This window comes from Carlito syrichta, unplaced genomic scaffold (genome assembly GCF_000164805.1).
Source record: "Carlito syrichta isolate Samal-C Ts95f unplaced genomic scaffold, Tarsius_syrichta-2.0.1 Scaffold304217, whole genome shotgun sequence".
Lineage (NCBI taxonomy): Eukaryota > Metazoa > Chordata > Mammalia > Primates > Tarsiidae > Carlito > Carlito syrichta.
Window position 1 is genome coordinate 229609 of NW_007248313.1, and position 21725 is coordinate 251333.

General features: G+C 60.6%; 1 protein-coding gene across 1 annotated transcript in view; it reads left to right on the plus strand.

Moving 5' to 3' along the window:
• The first annotated feature begins 1315 nt into the window (after positions 1 to 1315).
• LOC103261924 (collagen alpha-1(XXIII) chain-like) overlaps positions 1316 to 21725 on the plus strand; it is a 29550-nt gene continuing 9140 nt past the window's right edge. Inside the window, exons 1-16 of the mRNA XM_008059506.1 lie at positions 1316 to 1446; positions 2121 to 2235; positions 2866 to 2892; positions 4047 to 4073; positions 5741 to 5767; positions 10024 to 10140; positions 11021 to 11056; positions 11455 to 11481; positions 12750 to 12776; positions 14008 to 14061; positions 14527 to 14589; positions 15006 to 15050; positions 16780 to 16857; positions 19470 to 19523; positions 20131 to 20175; positions 20897 to 20986. Coding sequence (XP_008057697.1) covers positions 1316 to 1446; positions 2121 to 2235; positions 2866 to 2892; positions 4047 to 4073; positions 5741 to 5767; positions 10024 to 10140; positions 11021 to 11056; positions 11455 to 11481; positions 12750 to 12776; positions 14008 to 14061; positions 14527 to 14589; positions 15006 to 15050; positions 16780 to 16857; positions 19470 to 19523; positions 20131 to 20175; positions 20897 to 20986 — 963 coding nt within the window. The remainder of the gene's footprint in view (positions 1447 to 2120; positions 2236 to 2865; positions 2893 to 4046; positions 4074 to 5740; positions 5768 to 10023; positions 10141 to 11020; positions 11057 to 11454; positions 11482 to 12749; positions 12777 to 14007; positions 14062 to 14526; positions 14590 to 15005; positions 15051 to 16779; positions 16858 to 19469; positions 19524 to 20130; positions 20176 to 20896; positions 20987 to 21725) is intronic.

Sequence of the window (21725 nt, forward strand, 5' to 3'; positions counted from 1 at the left end):
GCTAGAACTACAGATGCCTGGCTAATTTTTTATTTATTGTAGAGAGGAGGTCTCACCAAGTTGCCCAGGTGGGTCTCGCACCTGCGGGCTCAGGCAATCCACTCGCCTCGGCCTCCCAAAGTGCTGGGATGACAGGCTGAGCCACCGAGTCCGGCTCTTCATCTCTCTTTGATCTTGGCTTGCAGTGTAGTCGTTTTAAACCTGCAGATGTACGTAGTGGGGGTTCACTGGGTCTAGGCTCCGTTCTGCAGCACCCACAGGGCGGCCACACTGGGAGAGGCAGCGGAAGCGAGGGCAGGCGATGTCCAGGGGCCGTGAGCTGGGAGGAGTTGACGGAGGCAGGTAAGGCCAGTCCCGAGCGGAGAGTGGCCAGAATGCCAGATGGGGCCTCGGCAGGGGCTGGAGAGCAGGACAGAAACCGCAGCCCAACCTGCAGCCCGTGCCTGATCTTGGCCGAGGTCTTCCCCTCGTTGGACCTCAGTGTCCTCCTCTGTAAGATGGGAGCGATGACGCCTCCCTGACAAGGTGCTCTGTGGTTGAGGGCGAGTGAGGGGGCCATAAGAAGCCCGGAAGAGACCCAGGGCAGGGCCGGGCCCCATGAGAATGTGGCAGTGGAGAGGACGAGGCCAGGGAGGAGTCCAGAGATGCCCAGTAGGCAGTGACCCTGAGGGGGCCCAGAGGGCCCGAGGATGGGGTGCGGATGAGGGTCAGGGCCCAGTTTAGCGGACTGCAGAGGGCACATGGATCCTGGGATCAGGGCAGCTCCCGGGGCGACTCGTGGACGGCCCCCGTGATTGAGGCCCTGACAGGGCCAACCCCCAAGGCTTTGGAGCAGCTCCCCTCTCCTGGGACCCCTGCTGCCCCAGGTCTTGGCCGTGATGCCCACCCTCAGCCATTCATGAGGCTTGTGGCCAGAAGCACTCAGACCCCAATTTTTAGGATGACCCTAGCCTCCGCCAGCTAGGCCCCGGCTGTAACCCTCCGCCGAGTGGCGGCACTCACATCACCTGGGAAAATGCAGAGTGGCTGTCTGCTCTTGGGGAGGTCTGAGGTTGAGCCAGGAGCCAGCAGTTGGCCTCCTGACCTAACAGGCGGGGCGCCGGCTTGCGGGCTGGGTCCAGAGCCAGGGTGAAGAGCCCAGCTCAGTGGGGGCCGGGGTGGGACTTCTGGTGCAGGAGCCATCCCCGAGCACGAGACTGCTCTCACAGGGCGGAGAAGGCAAAAAGGGACATTCCGAGCAGGGGCAACGGCCCCAGCCAAGGCAGGAAGACGGGAGAGGAGTCAGAGAGCCCAGGGGGCCCAGGGAGCCGCCGGGATGCTGAGGACGGAACGGCGGAAGCTGGCCCCAGCCACAGCCCCAGTGCTGGGCCAGGGAGTCGCTCTCAGCCAGTGGAGTCCCAGAATGGCAGGGACAAGCCCCAGGGAAGGCTGTAGGGGAGCCCACAGGTGGGGCTGTGAGAGGCGTGGAGGTGGAGCCCCTGCAGTCCTGCCTCCCACCTTCGCCCGCTGTTCACACACTCGCTGTTCACACACTCGACAGTCCCCAAACGTGGCCGTCTCCAGGTCGCTCTTCCTCGTCCTCCCCAGCCCCCACGATGTCTCCTGGCCAGCAGGACCCTCGCCTGCCCACCCTCCCCTCTCTACTGTTCAGGATGCGGGTCTGCACACACCTCGCCTCTCTGGCTGTTTCCCTGGTCTGACTCAACACACATCTCCTGGGCAGTGCCCCCTGCCGGCCCCATCCAAGTGCCGGGGACACAGGGATCAGATCCCTTTGCCTGACTCCAGTGGGGAAGACTGTGCAGACCCCACATTAATAACAGGGCAGGTCATGTGTAACAGTTAGAACATATGCGCTGGGAACCGGGACTGATGGCCCGACTCTGGGAGGTAGAGCTGCGGGGGGCTTCATGGAAGAGGAGGTAACTGAACTGAAGACATCCAAAGGAGGGAGGGGTGTGCCCAGCAGGCAAGTGATGTGTGCAAAGGCTCGGAAGCCTGGAGCGGCCCCGCAGTGTTGTCGGGGCCAAGGGGGGCGTGTGTGTGGGAATGAGGGGCCGATGGGGGGAGGACAGGGCTGGCAGAGACCACCCGTTGGGTTTCTCTCCACCCCCACACAGAGGGGGAGCTCGGCGAGGCCTTGCTGAGGGGTGTCAGGGGGACAAGTGGAGGGACACCGGCGGGGCTGCTTCGCGGGGGTCTCTGACCCTCTGCAGGCTCTCAGGACCTGCTCTGGTGAGACTTGGCATCTCAGCCTTGTATTTGTCTGCAAAGGCCACCGTGATGCAGGAAGCTCAAAGAGCCATCCAGACTCCGCCAGCAACAAGTGACAGATGCTGGGTCCAAGCTGGCTTAAGGGAAGAATAACAGGGTCAGTCACAACTGGAGCACATGGGCAGTTCCGCTTCTGGCCCTCTGCCTGTCTCTCTGTCTCTCCTCTGCTTCCTTCTCTGTTGGCTTTTCTCGAGCCACATGGTGGCCCCTGAAGCTCCAGGTTCAGCCCCTCCAGGAGAAAAGAGCCCCGTCTCCCCTCAAAGTCCCAGGCCAGATGCTCTGGCTCCACTCAGGCCTCAGGCTCACCTGTGGCCCCTCACTCGGACCGAGGGAATGAGGTCACAAGCCCACCCCAGCAGCCCGCCCACATCCCAGGGGTTAGTGGAGGTGGTCTTTCGAGAAGACCTGGGGGTTCTGGTAGCAGATGACACCCAGACGTCCTCCTGCCCCAGCTCCAGGCCACGGGGGTGGATCCATGTGGATGTGTTCTTGCCACTGAGTAATGCCCCTGGGTCAGAAGACCCAGGGGAGGTGCTGTGCCGCCTGTGACCTTCTCTCTCTCTCCTTCTTTCTCTTTCTCTCGTTCTCCAGGGTCCACTGGGTCTGGATGGCAAGCCGGTAAGTGATGACATGCCGATTCTCGGGGGTCCTGGGGTGGGGCTGCTGCCATGGGACTGGGAGGACAGGGGGGCATCAGAGGGAAATGGCCACTGGGAACTCAGCTCAGCACAGAGAGGAGCCTTCTGGGCGTCGGACTTGAGTTCCAATCCAGCTCCACCTGCTGACTCGCAGCCATGGGCGGCCTCTTCTCCGCCCAGACTGAGGCTTCTTGTCTGTCAGAGGGATGCAGGAGCCCCTCCCTCACAAGGATGTCCAGGGTTGTAGAGAACTGTGACCAGCACAGTCCCTTGTGTCTCGTCAGCCCTCAGCACACTCGACCCCTCCCAGCAGGCCCCTGGCACAGTGTCTCCCAGTACATGCTTCAGACTGTTGTGGTGGGCATTGGACTGAGGAGCCCTTGACATCCGGGCCAGGAGCCTGCAGTGCATGGCATCCTCAGCCAGTGAGCAAGAGACACAGGGAGACTTGAGCACTCTAAATAAGTAATCTGAGGTGGGTGGACGGACAGATGGACAGACAGAAGGACGGTGGGTGGATGGATGGCGGATGGAAGGAAGGAAGGAAGGAAAGGTGGACAGAAGGATGGAGGAATGGACGCTGTGTGGGGGATGCGTAGGTGGACGATGGGGGGAGGGATGGGGGGATGGAAGGATGGACAGATGACTCATGCTTCCAAGGGTAGACAGATGGAGCCCAGGCTTCGAGGAGCTGCTGCCCTTACAGAAGAGAGCACTTCTAGAGACAGCATCTCTGTCCACTGCTGTCTTGAGATTGCAGATAGACGGCCCGGGAGCAGCGGTCTCCTCACTGGCCCCAGCACAGGCAGGTGCTGAGCAGTGAGGGACTGTGCTCTCTCCAAGGAGTGGCCAGTGTGCGTGCCCCTTTCCCTGCCATAAGGGTGCCCCTGGGCCCTTGCTGGTGTCCTCCACTGTCCTCGGGCTGAGGACCAGGGAGCAGAGCTTCCTTGGGGCCAGCCAGGGTAGCCCTCTCTAAGGGCCGACGGCTTGGGTGTGATGTTCCACGCAGCTGTGCCTGGCTCTGCTCCACGTCTGCCCTCTACCCTCAGAGCCATAGAGAAGCCGGGGCTTTGGGGGTGCCCACTGGGGTCCCCTCACTCAGGCCTGTTCTTTCTCCCCATTTTCCTCCTCCAGGGACTTCCAGGCCCCAAAGGGGAAAAGGTAAGTGATGCTGAGGCTGTCCAGATGTGGGGCTGAGAAGGGTGCCAGAAGCTACCTCTAGGCCCCCTGCGCAGTGTGACCCTGGGGTGTCCAGCCCCTCCTGGAACCTCAGGGGGGGTTTTGAGGCTTTTTTTTGACAGAGTCTCCCTCTGTCACCCAGGCTAGAGTACAGTGGTGCAATCGTGGCACGCTGCAGCCTCCAACTCCTGTCCTCAAGCAAACCTCTTAGCTCAGCCTCCCAAGTAGCTAGAACTGCAGGCGCCACCATGCCTGGCTAATTTTTTTTTATTTTTTGCATAGACAGGGTCACACCATACTGCCCAGGCTCATCTCAAACTCCTGGCCTCAAGCGATCCTCCCACCCCAGCCTCCCAAAGTACTGGGATTACAGACGTGAGCCACCACGCCCAGCTCCGTTTTCCTGTCTATAAAGCGGGCCCAGCCATGCCTGCCTCCTAACATGGTTTCAAGGCCTACACCTGGCAATGTAACATGCTGGGAGAGTAGCCCGAGTTCTCCCTGTGCCAGAGTATAAGTCACAACCCTCCAAGGCACAGTATTCCCAGAATGACGAGTTTCCAGAGCACTTCATCATGAAGACAGGATGACGGGAGGGCCTGGAGAGCCCAACGATGACTCTTTTGGGACCCCCTAAGGGGAGAACGCCCCTCAGGAAAATGGGTGGCAGAGGGTTGGCCCTGCAGCCCCTTGCAAGACAGGAATCCCTGGCAGTGGGTACTAAAAGCCCAGCAGCCCCCTGGAAGGTGGGAAGGCTGAGTGCTCGGAAGGGGACCGAAGAGGCCTGTGTGTCCCACTGTGGGACCAGGGGAGGGAGGGACCAGAGCCAACCTAGGTGTGTGGCAGGGCCCACTGGGTGCCTCCCAGGCTGGGACACATCCACTGGACCTGGAATTCGGAAATGGGAGAGTGACAGTTGCAGGTAGGGGACCCGCTGTGATGCGGCCACTGGGGTTAGCACGGGGAAGGGCCTCATATCCCATGGGGTCGAGGAAGCCATGGGAAGACGCAGACTGTGGTGTTCAGAGCCTCTGCTCTGCATTCTGGCTCAACTGCCCAGCTCTGTGGGCCTCAGTCTCCCCATCTGTAAATTAAAACCAGTCTCACAGAGCCATGGGGAGGGCTGCATGAGGCCATGGTCTGAATGTTCTTCGTCGGTGAAGAGAGACTGGCTCGGTGGGTGTCAGGGTCACCTTCTCGCTGGCTCCAGCTGAGGCCATCGTGCCGTGGAAGTGATTCTGTCAAGGGCTTTGAAACCAGAGACTGGTATCTTGCTACCCCTGCTGCATAATACACTGCCCCAAAGCTCCGTAGTGTGACACAGCAGCCAATCGTCCTTGTCCTTCCGAGAGGACACAGCAGGACAGCTGTCTCTGCTCCACGATGTCTGGGACCGTGGCTGCCCGGGGCCTGGCCCTGAGTAGGGGAATGCCTTGCTTCAAGCCCTGTGTCTGCTGGCCGTTTGACTGTGGGCGGGCTCCTTGGCTTCTCTGCCTCTCGGACCCCTCACTGGAAATGGAGACAAAAATAGAGCCAGCCCGTTATTTTGTTCGAATTAAGTCAGCCCACGAACATGAAGCCCCACGCTCACAGGAAGTGGGAAGGAATGCCGACACGGTGCTGAAATCTCTCCCTGGTTTTGTTCCCAGGGTGCACCAGGAGACTTCGGCCCCCGGGTAAGAACTGAGCACGACCCCGCTGCCCACGTGGTTTGTTTTTTATAATAATGAGGCACATCTAGCCTTTCTTCCGGGTTCTAACCCCCTACAGCTCTTCCCAGAAAGGGGCCCGGAGGCAGTCCCTCCTTCCCACCGAAGCCCCCTGCACTTTGGGCGAGGGGCTGCTGCCCCTGCACTGATGGGGAGTCTCTGCAGACGTCTGGGGCCCCGTGCTTATCTCCGTGAATGCTGGACAGTGGGGCTGGCACCTGTCCCAGGCCAGAGACTGACGGACCCGAGGGTAGCCGGCACCCCAGGGAGAGGGGAGGCTCTGGGGTCTGTAGACCTGAGCCCAGAACTCAACACCCCCCTTGCCAGCAGAGTGATCTTGACCAGGTCACTTTCCCCTCAAGACTCGGTTTCTCCAGCTGTGAGTGGGGTAGCAGCCCCACCCCAAGCAGCTGTTGTGAAGACTCACTGCAGTCATGAAAACAAGCAACCAGTGCCCGCGTGGGGACAGTAGATGGGTGCCTGCTCCCAGCCCACCCTGCCCCTCAGTGTCCCTGGGCCAGGGACCCAGAAGTGCTTTGCACTTGAACCTGGGATCTCCTCAGCCGAGGCTGAAGCAGGATAGGGACCCCTCGTGGGGGTGGGCCATCGAGTCTTGGCCAAGGGTCACTCACGTAACCCTGGACGGGTGTCATTTCTGGCACAGCCCAGGCAGGAGGCAGAGGGAGCCCTGACCACAGAGGCTGAGGGGGACGTCAGCTGCCCAGGGACGGGCAGGAAGGCAGCGAGCCCCCGGGCATTTGGAAGCAGGTTGTGGGTGGAAGTTGTCGCCGGTGGGCTCGTCACCCGGGCGAGCACTGCAGAACCGGTGGCGGGAAGAATGGGGAGGAGGGAGCTGCTTGGGTGGGAGGGCATGGCACATGGGGGTGAACGGGAGTCGGGTGACAGTGCAGGGTGGGGGGAGCTGGAGCTTGTGCTCGGGCTGGGCTGGGTCCCCGCTCTGCACCTGCGTAGTCCCAAGCGGGCGGAGGCCGAGCCCCACAGACAACACAGGGAGGACAGGGCAGGCCACGCAGGGGGGGCCACACAGAGCCAGTGGTTGCGCCAGTCCCGGGAAGGTTCCTGGTGCACCTGCGGCTGCTGGAAAGCACCCCCTGCTTGCTTCCTGGTGGGCGTGTGGAACATTCTTCCCGACAAGTATGCCCCTTCCCAGCAGACTAGAGGGCCCCAGCGGGGAGCCACAGGGAGTGGGTCTCCTCCCAAGCGCCCCCCTTCACGCGGACACCGTTCTCGTCCCAGAGTTCCAGTCACCCATGAAGCAACCTCCCCCCACACACGAACAGCTTGGAGGTTCAGAACTCCCATTTGTCATGATCTCTCATGGCTCCCAGTTCGGGTTGGGGTCTCCCAGGTAGGGGCAGGCAGAGGCAGCCGGGCCTGGAGCCCAGGGGGGGGGGCCTCACGGGGCCATGAGCAGTGTGGCTGTGGGCAGGCGCTCAGCTGGGGTGCCCCCGCCCGTGGCTCCCCGCCATGGTGGCTGGGGTCCCGGAGGGGCTTCCCAAGGGCAGCATTCCGAGCAGCGGGGAGCAGGAGCTACCTGGCCTGTTAGGAGCGCGACCCCTGCGTTCTCTGGGTCTGATTGGTCACGGGGCCCACCCAGACTCAGGTGCTGGAGAAACCGGTCCAGCGTTGAGGGAAGCGGGGCGGGGGGAGGAGGGGTAGGGTCGGCGTGTGGGAAAGCCCGTGGGACAGGAGCTGGCGAAGCAGCATCCTTGGAGGTGGCGGTCTGCACACACAGTACCAAACGGCCTTTCTCCGGGCTGGGTCAAGTGGCTCTACCGCCAGACTGGGGTTTTGCCGTCACGCCGCCGCCTTCCTGACGCACCACCCGTCTGCCAACTAGATAGATGGTCTTCCCTCGGCTCAACCCGGGCTTTATAAGTACAGACTATCACATGTTCAGCCGCCGCATCCTCAAGGTAGACTGGCCAAGCAAGGGGCCTGGGCCTGCTGGTTTGCCGTGCTCTCCCGACTCACCCCCCACACTCGCAGGGTCAGACCTCAGCCATCCAGCCCCTGAGGGAGAGGAGGTGGGCTGGCCGGGAAAGAGCCAGAAACCTTTGCTCGTGCCTGCTGAAGGGTCAACACCATTTTCTGCCTTAGTAAGCAGAGTCCAGGCCCACAGTTCCCAGCCGAGGTCCCTGGGCTGTGAAGGGAGGCAGGAAGTGTCCTCAAGTCCTTCCTGATTCGGGAAAAAAATCAGCTGAAAGAGGAAGCACCCCCTGCATTCACCACCCGTGACCCAAGCAAACTGTCCATCTCCTTTCCTTTTGGCTGGAGTCAGAACCTCTCGATCAGGAACCCTGGCCATGCTGGACCGAGCCGATCTGAGTGGTGGACGCCGAGAGCATCCATGGATTTTTTTGAATGGGAAGACAAGTGAATTGCATGTCAAGTGCAGTTTGCCAGAGAGGCACCTCTTTCAGATCATGGAGGTCCGTGAGGAAGAAGTGTCTAAAAGGGCCCACTTGCTAGCCAGGTGTGGTGGCTCACGCCTGTCATCCCAGCACTTGGGAGGCGGAGGCTAGAGGACTGCCTGAGCCCAGGGATTCGAGATCAACCTGGGCAACCTAGTGAGAACTCATCTCTAAAATAAATAAGTAAATAAATAAATAAGCCGGTCATGGTGGCTCGTGCCTATGGGTCCAGCTACTCGGAAGGCTGAGGCAGAAGGATCACCTGAGCCCAGCAGGTCGAGGCTGCGGTGGCTGTGAGTCTGCAGTGGCTGTCAGCATGCCACTGCACTCCAGCCTGGGCGACAGAGTGAGACTCCAGCTCAAAAAAAAATAAAAATAAAAACTTTTTAAATAAATAAATAAAAGGACCCACTTGTCCTGATGGTCAGAAGAGGCTCTGTCGACCTTCCCTAGCTTTGGAGCCCTGGGTACATGGTCACGCTCTGTGACCTTGGCCATCCATCTGTGAAATGGGACAATGACAGTGCCCTGGCCAGCTCGTCACAGGGTGGAATAAGATCATCTTCAGGACCTCCTGCTCGCTTAGTGCTGGGGCCACAGAAGGCTTCTTCCTGTCTCAGTCACAGAAGGTTGTCTCTGCTGGCACCACAGCCCTGGTGTGCCCTGTCCCTGTGCCCTGTGCCAGCGTGAGGTGAGGGCCTGGCTGCCTGAGGTCTGACCCAGTACTAACATCGATCCGAAATTGGGGATTTCTTGCTGCATGGGGGGCTGTGCGTGCCTTCATCACCTTTAAAGTTTTAACCTTTATTTTGAGATAACCATCGAGTCACACGAGTTGTAATGTGTCACCCACGTGCCCTGCAGCCAGTGGTGGCATTTGCCTCGCTGTGGTACAGTCTCTTGACCAGGAAACTGACATCAGTACAGTCTACCAACCTTCTCCAGATGACCCCAGTTCCACACACACCCCTTGGCGCCTGTTTGCTTCCACATAACGTGATCACACGTGTGGATTTGTGTAACCGCCACACAGCTGTCTGAAGTCACATCTGACCCCCTCCTCTCAAAGCCTGGCGACCGTTAATCTGCTCTCCATCTCTGTGGCCCCATTTCCAGCATGCCGTGCGGATGCAGTCCCACAGCACTCACCTTTTGAGGCCGGTTTTTTGCAGTCCGCACAGCTCCCGGGAGACGCAGCCAAGTTGTTCCTTTGTGTCCGTGGCTGAGAAGCGTTCCGTGATGTGGTGCACCTCAGCTCACAAAGATCCTCCCACCGGGGGACACTGGCACTGTTTCCAGTGGGGGCTGCTAACTAACCAAGCAACAGTGAACAAGGATGCGTGCCCAAGGCTGCACCTCTAGGACCCGCCGTGAAGCGGGAGTTGGCCAACAGGAAGACCTCTTAGGGACACTCAGTCCCTTCCTAGAAAGAAGGCGGATGGTGGGAGCTGCGTGTCCTCTCCACGTGCTCATCTCCCGGAGATGGCCTGGCCGGCTCTCGCCTAAACGCATTTCCAGGCTCAGGTGCCGGAGAGTTGGCAAAGCTCTTGGCGTGTCAAGGGTCCTGTGGGGACTCTTAACCCACCGTCTAGGGACCCACCCCTTCATGAGGCTGCCAAGAAGTGGCAAGAGACCCAGTGACAAAGCCCTCACCTTTGAGCCTTCCTCCACCCCTGACGCAGGGGCTGGGAAGGGAGAGTCAGGACGGCCCATCTGGGGGAACCTCTCTCTGGGGGCTGCAGTCCCTTCCCCTCACCCTGAGAATCATGCCAGGCTCATCTCTTGCAGGGAGACCAAGGGCAAGATGGAGCCACTGGGCCTCCAGGGCCACCTGGACTCCCTGGGGCCCGTGGTCCTCCTGGCGACACCGGGAGAGATGGCCCCAGGGGACCACAGGGCCCGGCGGTAAGAGAGGGTGTGGGGTGGGACCACGGAGGCCCTGGTCCTGGGCTGGCCAAAAGCCTGGACCCTGACCCCGGTGCAGACACCACGCCGGGCTGAGCCCCAGCCCAGACCTGAGCCTGGGTCCGGTCTGAGCTGTAATCCAGATCCAACTCCTGTCCCTGACCCAGACCTAATCTCAGCCCTGAACCCAACCAGACCTCACCCCAGTCGAACTTTAACACTACTCAGGTCCCTGACCCCAATCCAGGCCTCACCCCAGTCTAACCTTAAACTAACACTAGCCAGGTCCCTGACCCCAACCCAGACCTTGACCCCAAACTCATTTCCACATCCTGATCCACAGCCCCAATTCAGACCCTAACCCCGACCCCTGCAGGCTTTGACCCTGACTCCAAACCCGACCCTAACCCCACATAGACCCAGAGACCCTAGGCCTGACCTCAGCTGCAGTCTCAGGCCTCGTCCTGCCCCGAGACCCTCACGCGGGTGCCCTCTCTGCAGACCCTCCAGCTCCGTTCCTCTCCCCGCCTCCCCCGGTGGCCCCATTCCTGACTCACTGGCCTCAGTTTTTGCCCCAGGGTCCTAACCCAACACCGGAAGCCGGACGTCTTCCTAGCACCCGGTCCCTGACGAGGGACTCCAGTCTGCCCTCTCACCAGTGCGGGGCCCATGCCTTACCAGGCTGCCCCAGGGTCCCTGTTGGGGCAGCCACGAGGTCGGCTCGCCCGCCCTGGTCACGAGAGCAAGCCACCCCACTCTCCAGGGTTGGGTGAGGAGGAGATGAGATCATGTACTTGGAGCCCCAGGCCAGGTCTGGCATGAGATTGGAGCTCGGATGTGACCTCCTCACCCTCACTGACGTCCTTGCATGCCTCCTCAGGGTCCCAGAGGAGAGCCCGGACACGACGGCGAGACGGTCAGTATCCGGGCGTTTCGGAGGCCTGCCCAGCAGGACGGTGTTGGTCAGACCTGGAAGGCCCCTCCCCACACACGCTGACACCAGGACTGTGCTTGCGTGTGTGTGTGTGTGTGTGCACGCGCGCACATGCGTGTCCATGCATGTGTGCGGCCGTGTGTGTGTGCACATCTGTTCTCTGTGGGGCAGTGCCGGGCGAGGCCCCCAGCGGGCAGCTTCCAGGAGCCCCTCGGCCCTGCGTGGAGCCTGCCACCCTTTGTTGCCACCTGAGCCCCACGCAGAGCCCCGCCCCACCTCGCTGGAACTTGGTGTTGGCCTTTATAAATGAGGATGACACAGAGGACAGCCCAGGAGCAGCCTTCCGCTGATCTCTGACACCTTCTCTTCTCTTGTTCCAGGGCCCGAAGGGACCCCCAGGGCCCAGGGTGAGTTCCCCTTGTCCCCATGCCCCACCCGATGCCGGGAATGGGCTCCCTCACCGCTACCCCTCCCCCACCCTGAAGCCAAGACAGGAGGGCCGGGAGGGCGCTGCGTCTCTCTGGGCCTCGTTTCCTCATCTGTTAAATGGCGCTATCTGTCAGATCTCATCTGTTAAATTTCCTCACATCTGTTAGATCTTTCCTGTTTCCTTCACACTGAGTTGGGGGGGTTGACTCCTGAAGCACTTTTGCATTTTGACTCACAGGCTATCCTCAGAGCAGTTTTAGGTTCTACAGAATTGAACGGGAAGTACAGAGTTCCCGTTTTCTCCCTACCCCCCATGTGCACGGCCTCCCTCCACTGTCAACACCCCCCACCAGAGGGTACATCTGTGACAGTTCATGAACCCGCGATGACATGTTATCATCCACACTCTGTAGCTTACCTCAGGGGTCACTGCTGGCGTGGTGCCTTCTGTGAGCTTGGACAGATGCACAATGACATGCGTCCATCACTGAGTGTCGCACGGATCGTCACTGCCCTGCACGCCCGCTGTGCTCTTCCTCTTCATCCCTCCCTCCCCGGTCCCTGGCAACCACCCGTCCTGGTGCTGTCCCCACAGTCCTGCCTTTCCAGCGTGTCACGTGGTTGGAGTCACGCAGGACGCAGCCTTTTGGGGCCAGCTGCGTTCCCCGGGCAGCACGCGCTGTTTCCCCCAGGTCCTCTCGTGGCCCCTCGGCGCACTTCTTCTTAGAGCTGGGTCACATTCCCCTGTCTGGATGTCCCACGGTCTGTTGGCCCACTCCCCCGGAAGGACATCTCGGTTGCTTGCACGTTCCAGCAGTTTTGAAGAAAGCTGCTGGAAGCATCTGTGTGCAGGATTCTGGGTGGACATGTCTCCGCCCTGGGGGCTCCAGGCGCCCCCATGTGACAGCTCTCTCCACCCCTCCCGGGCACCGTGTGGGCAGGGAGGAAGGCGTCTCCCCAGGGAGCCAGACCCGGGCCGAGGAGCGGAGGATGGGGAAGAGCTGGGCGCCAAGCACCTGCTCAGCCGGGCTTCCTCACGGCTGCCCTCTGGCCTGGGAATCTCTGCCCGGGGTGGTTGTGCTGGTGGTGAGCTCAGGGGGAGAACCCGAGACCATTGCCCACCCGCCTCCCGAGCCGCTCCCTGGGGGCTCGGGAGTCTCTGGGCTGGCCCTGAGCGACCTCCGCCCGAGGAACCAGAGGCCAGCCCCAGGCTCTGACCCCTCTCTTGCACCCGTTCCTCCCCCAGGGTGAGCCCGGCGAGCCTGGAAAGAAGGTGAGGGCGCTGGGAGGGGATGGAGGGGGGCTTCCGGGCTCTCGCGGTCCAGCAGTGCCAGGGCTGGGGACAGGACGGGAATGGGAGCCACCCCATGGGACACCGGCGTGCTCTTCACAGCCCGGAGTCCTCCTCAGGTCTCAGTGGAGCCAGAATTCATGGTATTCATTCGTTCATTTGTTCACTCGCTCACTGATTCTTTCCCCTCTTCAGACACAACCCACCTGTGCCCACTTCAGGGCCTGGGACAGGATTCTCAGAGTGTGGTCCTGGGGCCAGCAGTACTAGTCTCCCTGGGGGTTTATTAGAAAGGCACATTCTGGCAGGGCACGGTGGCTCATGCCTGTAATCCCGCGCCTTTGGGAGGCTGAGGTGAGAGGATTGCCTGAGCCCAGGAGTTCGAGACCAGCCTGGGCAACTTGGCGAGATCTCATCTCTACAATAAATTTTTTTTAAAAAATTAGCCAGGCATGGTAGTGAGTGCCTGTCGTTCTGTCTATTTGGAAGCCTGAGGCAGAAGGATCGCCAGAGCCCAGAAGGTCGACACTGGGGTGGCTGTGAGCATGCCACTGCAATCCAGCCTGGGCAACAGAGTGAGGCTCCGACTCAAAAAAAAGAAAGAAATGCACATTCCAGGGCCCACCCCAGACCCACCGAATCAGACTCGGTTGGGGCCGTGGGCAATGCCAACATGAACTGGAGCTTGGGAACCACGGAACCAGGGCGGCCTCCCCAACTCCCCCCCAGCCTCCTTCTCGCCGTCGGTCTCGGCACAGCTGTCTCCTCCTGAGGACCCTCCCCAAGTCCCCCCATCCAGCGTCCTCTCCTCTTCCCAACGCTATCCCACTTCCTGACATGAACTGAGCACACATTGGAACATTTCCCGTCCCTCGGCCTCCTCTGACTCCCCTGAGCAGGGGCCTCATCTGCCTGGCCTGCAGGGAGAATGAATGAAGGAGTTCACTCATTCACCTGTCCTGCCATCCTCTCCACAAGCACCTACCGAGGCCCACTTGGACTGGCCCTGGGCAAGTGGGGACAGGGGACAGAGATAGATGCCAGATGCCTCACTCTGCCAGATCCATCTCCAGATCCGGGGCAGGGAGGAGCTGCCTGACCCAGTTGCCCAGTGCCGGTGCTGCGAGTGGACCAGCGGTCCCTGGGGAGCCCAGGGGAGGGGTGCCGCTGGCAGCAGAAGCGCTGGCCATGAGCCTTAGCCATTCTTCCCTAGGGCGATGACGGGATGCCAAGCCAGCCCGGGCCCCCTGGACTTCCAGGGCCCAAGGTGGGTATCCGCCCCTCCCCCAAGGTCCCCGGCCTCCCACCTCTCCCGGCTCCCGTCACGAGGGCATAGGCAAGCCAGGGCGGGCCAGGGGGAGGTCACAGGAAGGCCCTGGGCGCGGTCAGCCACACTCAAGCATCTCATCCAGGCCATTTGCAAGTCCTCTTGGCTGCCCACTCTCTGCTCTGTCCACGGGCCAGGAGCCGGGCGTCATCCTCGAGTCTTGCTCCCCCAGCCCCTCCAAGTCCTGGCCCGCCGGCCTCCAGAACGACTCTCGAGCCCCTGAGCGGCCCCAGCATGTGCCATGATGCAAGCCAGTGGTGGCTGTGATTCTGAGTCCCCAGGCCAGGGAGAGCCCTGAGGTCCGTCCCCTGCCCCCACCTCAGGCCTGTTCTCGAGGCCCCACAGACGCGGGCAGCCCCTAGTGGGCCCCGGCGTTCACTGTCACAGCGAATGTTCCCATTTCAGGGCGAGCCAGGGAGCGTGGGTCCCCCGGGAGAGAGCGGCGTGGACGGTGCCCCAGGACTCAAGGTGACTTTAAAGATGCCACTCCCGCCCTGCAGGCCGCCACCCAGTTGAGAGCGACAGATGGGATTTCAACCCCAGTTGGCCTTTTGAATGAGGCGCCCAGGAGGGCCTGGGCCCAGGGGTTTCCTTCCACTCTCTGTCAGAGGCCGGTCTGGGGGCAGTGCTGGTGGCTCTGGGTGTGTGGTGGGGCCTGCCCTGGGGCCCAGCCTTGTGGCCAACTCACCTTGCGGCCTTGCGTCCCCGGACCTCATCGTCCCCATCTCTGTACAGTGGGGTCAGAGGAGGCTCTCGGAGGCTCCCGGGAGCCCCATTCCTGGAGGCCTCCAGGGCTCGGGCTTTCAGGGAAATGGCCTGGAGGTGGGCCAGGAGGCCCTCTGGCCTCACAGCTGCACCGCGGCCGTGCCCTTGTGTCTCCACAGGGGGAGCCCGGCCACCGGGGAGTGGACGGAGCTGCAGGCCTCCGGGTAAGCACCCGCCCCCCGAGCGGAGTCACATCAGTGAGATCCCGGGGCCCTGGGGACTTCAGAAATCCCTGTCCTGCCAGGGGCAGTGGAGCCACAGGACCTGGGAGTCCTTTTTACTTTCTTAAATAATTTATTTGTGATTTTTAAAAATTTTCATAATATACGCCTTTGGTAAACTTGTCCAATGTGGATGTGTAAAAATAAAAGTCCTGCCGGGCTCCGTGGCTCAGCCTGTAATCCCAGCGCTTTGGGAGGCTGAGGTGAGTAGATTGCCTGAGCCCGCAGGTTCAAGACCCGCCTGGGCAACTTGGCAAGACCTCAACTCTACAATAAATCAAAAATTAGCCGGACGTGGTAGCGCACGCCTATAGTTCCAGCTACTCGGAAGGCTGAGGTGGAAGGATCGCCGGAGCCCAGCAGGCCGAGGCTGCGGTGGCCGGGAGCGGCCACTGCCCTCCAGTCTGGGCGACAGAGTGAGACACCAACTCAAAATAAATAAATAAAATAAATAAATAAATAAATAAATAAAGATAAAAGTCCTGACCTCTTACTAAGCAGTGGCTCATGCCTGTAATCCCAGCACTTTGGGAGGTGGAGGCAAGAGGATTGCCTGAGTCTGAGTCCAGACGTTTGAGACCAGCCTGGGTCCCTTGGCGAGACCTCATCTCTACAATAAATCAAAACATTTGGCGAGACCTCGTCTCTACAATAAATAAACTTATAAAAACTTAGTTGGTTGTGGTGGCACACACGTCATTCCAGCTACTTGGAGGGCTGAGGTGGAAGAATTGCCTGAGCCCAGCAGGTGGAGGCTGCGGTGGCTGTGAGCGTGCCACTGCACCCAGCCTGGGCGACAGAGTGAGACTCCAACTCAAAATATTTATTTATTTATTTATTTATTTAGAGTCGGAGTCTCACTCTGTCGCCCAGACTGGAGGGCAGTGGCCGCTCCCGGCCCCCGCAGCCTCGACCTGCTGGGCTCCGGCGATCCTTCCGCCTCAGCCTTCCGAGTAGCCGAACCACAGGTGCACGCTACCACGCCCGGCTAATTTTTTGATTTATCGTAGAGAGGAGGTCTCACCAAGTTGCCCAGGCGGGTCTCGAGCCCGTGAACTCCCAAAGTGCTGGGATTACAGGCTGAGCTGCCGAGCCCGTCCTATTTTCTAAATATACACATGTGAAAAATAAGAGTCCTGATCTCTTACTAAATCAAAGACTCCCCATCCCACATGAGCGCCTGCCCACCAAGATTCTGTTATTTGCACACTCACACAAAAGACCCTGCCTAGGACAGCTGGCCTGCACCGTGTTTGGGGGTTTTCTGCTTGTTTGCCAACACATAAAAGTCTGCAGAACTTCACATCAAAATCAGACTTTGCGTTTTCCCTTGAGAACTCAAGGATCGGGCCTCGGGGAGCTTGAAGGCCCACGTGAAGGCCAGCGCAGCCCTCCCCCCGCCCAGGTGGGAACATGGGCCTTGATGGGCTGCAGGCTCCGTGTATCCTTCCTTCTCATGCTGGGATCCTACCAGCTCATACCTGAGATCTGGCCACATCGGGGAGCCCACAGGCGCCGGGGGACCCACACATGATACACAGGCCTGTATGTGGCCTGGGTGACAAGGTTCTCCCGTTGACCCCCTCCCTGGGTGTGACGCAGAGACAACTACCCCTGCCCTCCACCCCTCCCGCATAGCTCTTCCCTGATGTCCTTTCTCTTCCTGCCTCAGGGACCCCCAGGCCTCAAGGGCGAGCAAGGGGACACGGTGGTGATCGACTATGATGGCCGGATCTTGGATGCACTCAAGGTAGAGTCCCTGGCAGGACCTGGATACGCCCTAGTGGCCGGTGGGTCTTTGCAGACCGGCCCCTGAAGCCCCAGGAAGTTGAGAGACCAGAAAAGAGGCTGCCACACACTCGTTCTCAGAAGGAAGCGTTCAGTCGGGACTTAGGGACAGAAGCCGTGTCTGTGTCTCCAGCGGCAGCAAGACAAGACGGTGAACCCAGGCCTTCCGTGCCAGGGAGGGAGTGACTCAAGGCTGTGTAGGAGAGGTGAAGGCGGGAACACCGACTTGGCCTGACCTCGGGGCAAGGGTTATGGTAGGCCCCTCGGGCACAAGGAGATACACGGGAAATCTGAGACCTTTCCCAAACTGGGGCTAGTCAGAAGCCAACGTGGCGGATGATTCCAGGGGGGTTGCTCTGGGCTCTACACCCCAACTGTTCATTTTGTCTTAGGGAGCCATCACTCATGCTGTGTGTCAATCTGGCACTTTTTTGTTTTTTTGAGTCAGAGTCTCACTCTTTCGCCCAAGCTGGAGCGCAGTGACACGCTTATGGCCGCTGCAGCCTCGGCTTGCTGGGCCCAAGCGTCCTTCCGCCTCAGCCTTCCAGAACCACAGGCATGTGCGCCATCACACCTGGCAAATTTTTTGATTTCTTGTAGAAACGAGGTTTCACCAAGTTGCCCAAGCTGATCTCAAACCCCTGGGCTTGGGCAATCCTCTAGCCTCCACCTCCCAAAATGCTGGGATTACAGGTGTGCACCACCAGGTCCAACTTAATCCTGCATTTCTTTACACAAAAGACCAGAGCCACCTTACCACAAAGACCCCAACCTCATTAGGCACCTGGTAGGGAAATCTGCTGAGATGAGACCCATGTGATGCTGAGAGAGCTGCTGGGAAGGCGGCTTGTGTGGCCTGGAGTTCCCTAGAGGCCAAGGCAAAAAGGGAAACTCCCTCCTCGGGGGCAGGAGGCAGAGCATTTCCTGGTGTCTAGTCCCAGCAGTATTTCCTGGGGGCTTCCTGGGAGCACAGGCTGGAGGCCAAGTTCTTCTAAAGACTATAGTGGGGAGGGTGAGAGTGTCAAGGACTGCCCCAGGGTGTGCAGCCTCTGAGCCCTGCCGGTCACTGGCAAACTCAGGACTGAGTGGCGAGAGCAGCTGGGTAGCCTGGAAGAGAGCTGGTGGGGGAGGGGTGGTCATCCGAAACCAGACAGGCCAGGGGCTCCTGACCCCACCTGAGCTTCAATTCCAGTTATGTCCCTCAGGCCTCAGGGAAGCACAAGTTGACGGTCACTGTGGCTCCCCAGGCCCGCATGGTGTGGAGTGGTGACAGTGGCCCTGAGGGCATGCACATACATGGCTCGTCCCAGGCTGGCTGAGGCTCTGGAGAAGCTGAGTGCAGGGAGTTGGGAGGTGGAGTTTGGACCCCAGACTGGGATGATGACTCGATTTGAGGGGCACTGGGCAGCTGTAGACTGTTCTAGAGCAGGGGGTGACGCTAAAACATAAAAAATGGCCAGACACGGTGGCTCATGCCTGTAATCTCAGCACTTTGAGAGGCTGAGGCAGAAGGATGGCTGGCGCTCTGGTGTTCAAGACCAGCCTGGGCAACACAGCAAGACTGCATTTCCACCAACAAAACAAACAAACAAAATGAAAAAAAATTAGCCAGGTGTGGTGGTGCAGCCTGTAGTCCCAGCTACTCGGGAGGCTGAGGCAGGAGGATCACCTGAGCCCAGGAGGTTGAGGCTGTGGTGAGCCGTCATCATGCCACTGCACTCCAGCCTGGACAACAGAGCAAAACCCTGACTCAAAAAAGAAAAAAAAAAGTCCTTGGGGAAGCTGGCTGGGGACATGTAGAAGGGAACGAAAGTGGGCAGGGGGCTGGGCAGGCAGCCCGGGGGACCTGGACAGGGAGGTGCTGGGCCTGGGCCGAGAGGAGGCCAGGGAGGAGGGAGGACATGCGGGGAGGCCAGGGACATCGCCATGGAACACCCATAGGCAGGGAGCAGGCTGCGGGGAGGGGAGAGGGCTCCAGCAGGGCTGGGCGGGCACAGCCTGTGGGGGGATGTACGTTCCGGGTGGCGTGAGCCCCGGTGGGCAGCCTGGGTGGGGATGGGAGCTCGGGAGCAGGCTCAGACCTCAAGACCCTGAGGACCCCCGCCCTCTACCCGAGAAACCCAGGACTGGCAGACGGCAGGCACGGAGCCAGAGGGTCAGAGAGCTCACAGGACAGGCAGGGAAAGCCACTGCTGGGGCGATTTGGGGCTCACCTTGAGTGCCAGCAGGGGATCTAAGCTTGCTTCGAGAGGCAATAGGGAGCCACCGCAGAATCTTGAGCAGGGGAGTGTTGTGACAAAATCGAGATTTGAGGGAGCCTGGCTGAAAGCAGAGGGATACTAGTTCCTCCACGATAGGGGACAGTGTGGTGTCTTGCCCAGTGCCAGGGACTGCCTCCCTGTTCTTCCCCAAGACTCAGGGGCCAGACCAAGCCATGTGCAGTGTGGTCCAGCCTGACTGAGGGAGCCCTTGCCCCTGCTGCCGTCAGTTGGACAGGAATTGGTCCAGGCTGGGAGCTGGATGGGAAGGAAAGGGCCCCGCCTACCCTCTGACTGGCTTGACTTTTGCACACAGGGTCCTCCAGGGCCACAGGGGCCGCCGGGGCCACCAGGGATCCCTGGAGCCAAGGTCAGTGCAGACGCAGCCACGTGGTCCCCCGGGGCCTTGTCTCCAGGGTCCACGCCCGTCTCTGCCAGGTAGCCCCACTTCCCTCCTGGTGTCCTGGCCTGACTTCCAGGGCTCACAAAAAGTGCCCGCTCCTTCCTCCCAAGCGGAGTGCCTACCTCCTGGGCCCCTCATCTCACGCATACACCGCAGAATCGGCCCCGTGTTCGGAAGCGCCCTCCCGGAGCACATCGCCGTCCCTGTGGCTTGGGCCACTCGCACGCGCCCTGCAGTCTGTCTCGGGAGGAGGAGCCTGCGACCCAAGTCAGGCAGGCCTGGCGTGGCACCGCAGTCCTGGGCTCCAGGCCCTGGAATGCGACAATGAGCCCTCCCACCCCCCAGGCCCAAATCCATGACGTGCCAGCCTGAAGACTGTGTTTATGGGCCACACGTGCCCACGAGGGACTGAGGAAGCAGAGGAGGGGGATGGCGGGCTCTGGCCCGGGCTCGGCACCCAGTGGGTGCCTTCCTGGAGGCCCAGTGTGGGTCGGGGGACAGCCTGGCCCTCAAGGCACTAACCCCTCTCGGAAGGGAGGAGGGGATGACCCTTTTGCCATCTGTTCCCTTCCAGGGCGAACTTGGGTTGCCGGGTGCCCCCGGAATCGATGGAGAGAAGGTCTCTGGGCCTTTCGTTTTCTTGGTGATGCTGTTCCCTGGTAACAGGCTGTGTGTGTGTGTGTGTGTGTGCACATGTGTGTGCATGTGTGTACATAGTGAGAGACCACCGTGTCAGAGAGCCCACAGGATAGGGTAGCAAAAAGCACGGGCTCTGGTGCACCAGGTCACCTGCATGCAAACCCTGGCACAGTGGCAGGAGTCCACAGATGAGAGTGGACGGCGTCACTGCCACGGTCAGTGTTGTTGTGATTCTTCGAGCGTGAGTGTGTGGTCCTGCAGATGTGAGAGGCCCCGTGGGATCACTTGCTGCCTGCGGGTGTGTCTTTCATGCTGGGCCCCCCAGGTGTGGCGTGACTTGGAACTGGCTGAGTTGAAGGGGCCCGGGGCTGGGAGGGCACATGGGGTCTGGGGGCTCACCCCGGCTCTAGAGCTGTGAGCAGAGTTGACCCCACGAGTGCTCCCAGGAGGCAGCCCCGCCCCACTGCCTCGCCTCCCCCGCCACCCACACCCCGGCATGCAGTGAGCAGAGGCGGTGCCCCTGTCTGTCTCCATCCGGCCCCCCCACTGCATTCAGCAGAGGCTTCCAGCCACTGGGGCAGGAGGCAGGGACCCACAAGCTGGAAGGGGGCATCCAGCCTGGGCTGAGCTCTGGGAGCGACCAGGGTGGGGGAAGCCAGGGCCTGCTGAGCCCCACTGATCCTTGTTCTTGTGGCTTTCAGGGTCCCAAAGGCCCGAAAGGAGACCCAGGGGAGCCCGGGCCGGCTGGACTTAAAGGAGAAGCTGGCGAGATGGGCTTGTCCGGCCTCCCGGTACGTGGCTGGGCTGGGCCACACCACATGTGGCCTGCGTGGGTCTGAAGGGGACGTGTGCCTTCCCTGCCATGGGGGGCAGGGAGGCAGGCCAGGAAGCCCTCCGCACCCGGCTGAGACACTCAAGGCGCCAACACTGCCCTGCCTCTCTGGGCCTCCCCTTCCTCATTGGTCAAGGGACCTCCTGCCCCCATCCGGAGGTCTCCCAAAGATGGAGAGGGAGGCGCTGCTGGGAGGAGCAAGCTGGCCGGATGGTCACGCTGTGTGCTCTGAGCTGAGCTGCCCACGGTTGCACCCAGCTCCCTCCTGGTGGACTCCGGAGCCCCGTGCAGGCAGCCTGGCCTCCTGGACCTGTGTCCTCACTGATAAAGCGGGGATGGGCCAGGGACGGTGACTCTCGTCTATAATCTCAGTACTTTGGAGGGTCAAGGCAGGAGGGTCACTTGAGGCCAGAGTCTAGCCTGGGCAACGGAGCAAAACTTCATCTCTACAAAAAAGAAAATAAAACTTTAGCCAGGTGGGCTGGCACATGCCTGTAGCCTCAGCTCCTCAGGAGGCCAAGCAGAAGGATCGCTTGAGCCCAGAAGGTGGAGGCTGGAGTGGCCTGTGATCTGGCCACTGTTGTTCAGTCTGCCCAGCACAGACCCTGACTTTAAAAAAAGAAGAAAGCCGGGCTCGGTGGCTCAGCCTGTAACCCCGCGCCTTTGGGAGGCTGAGGTGAGTGGATTGCCTGAGCCCA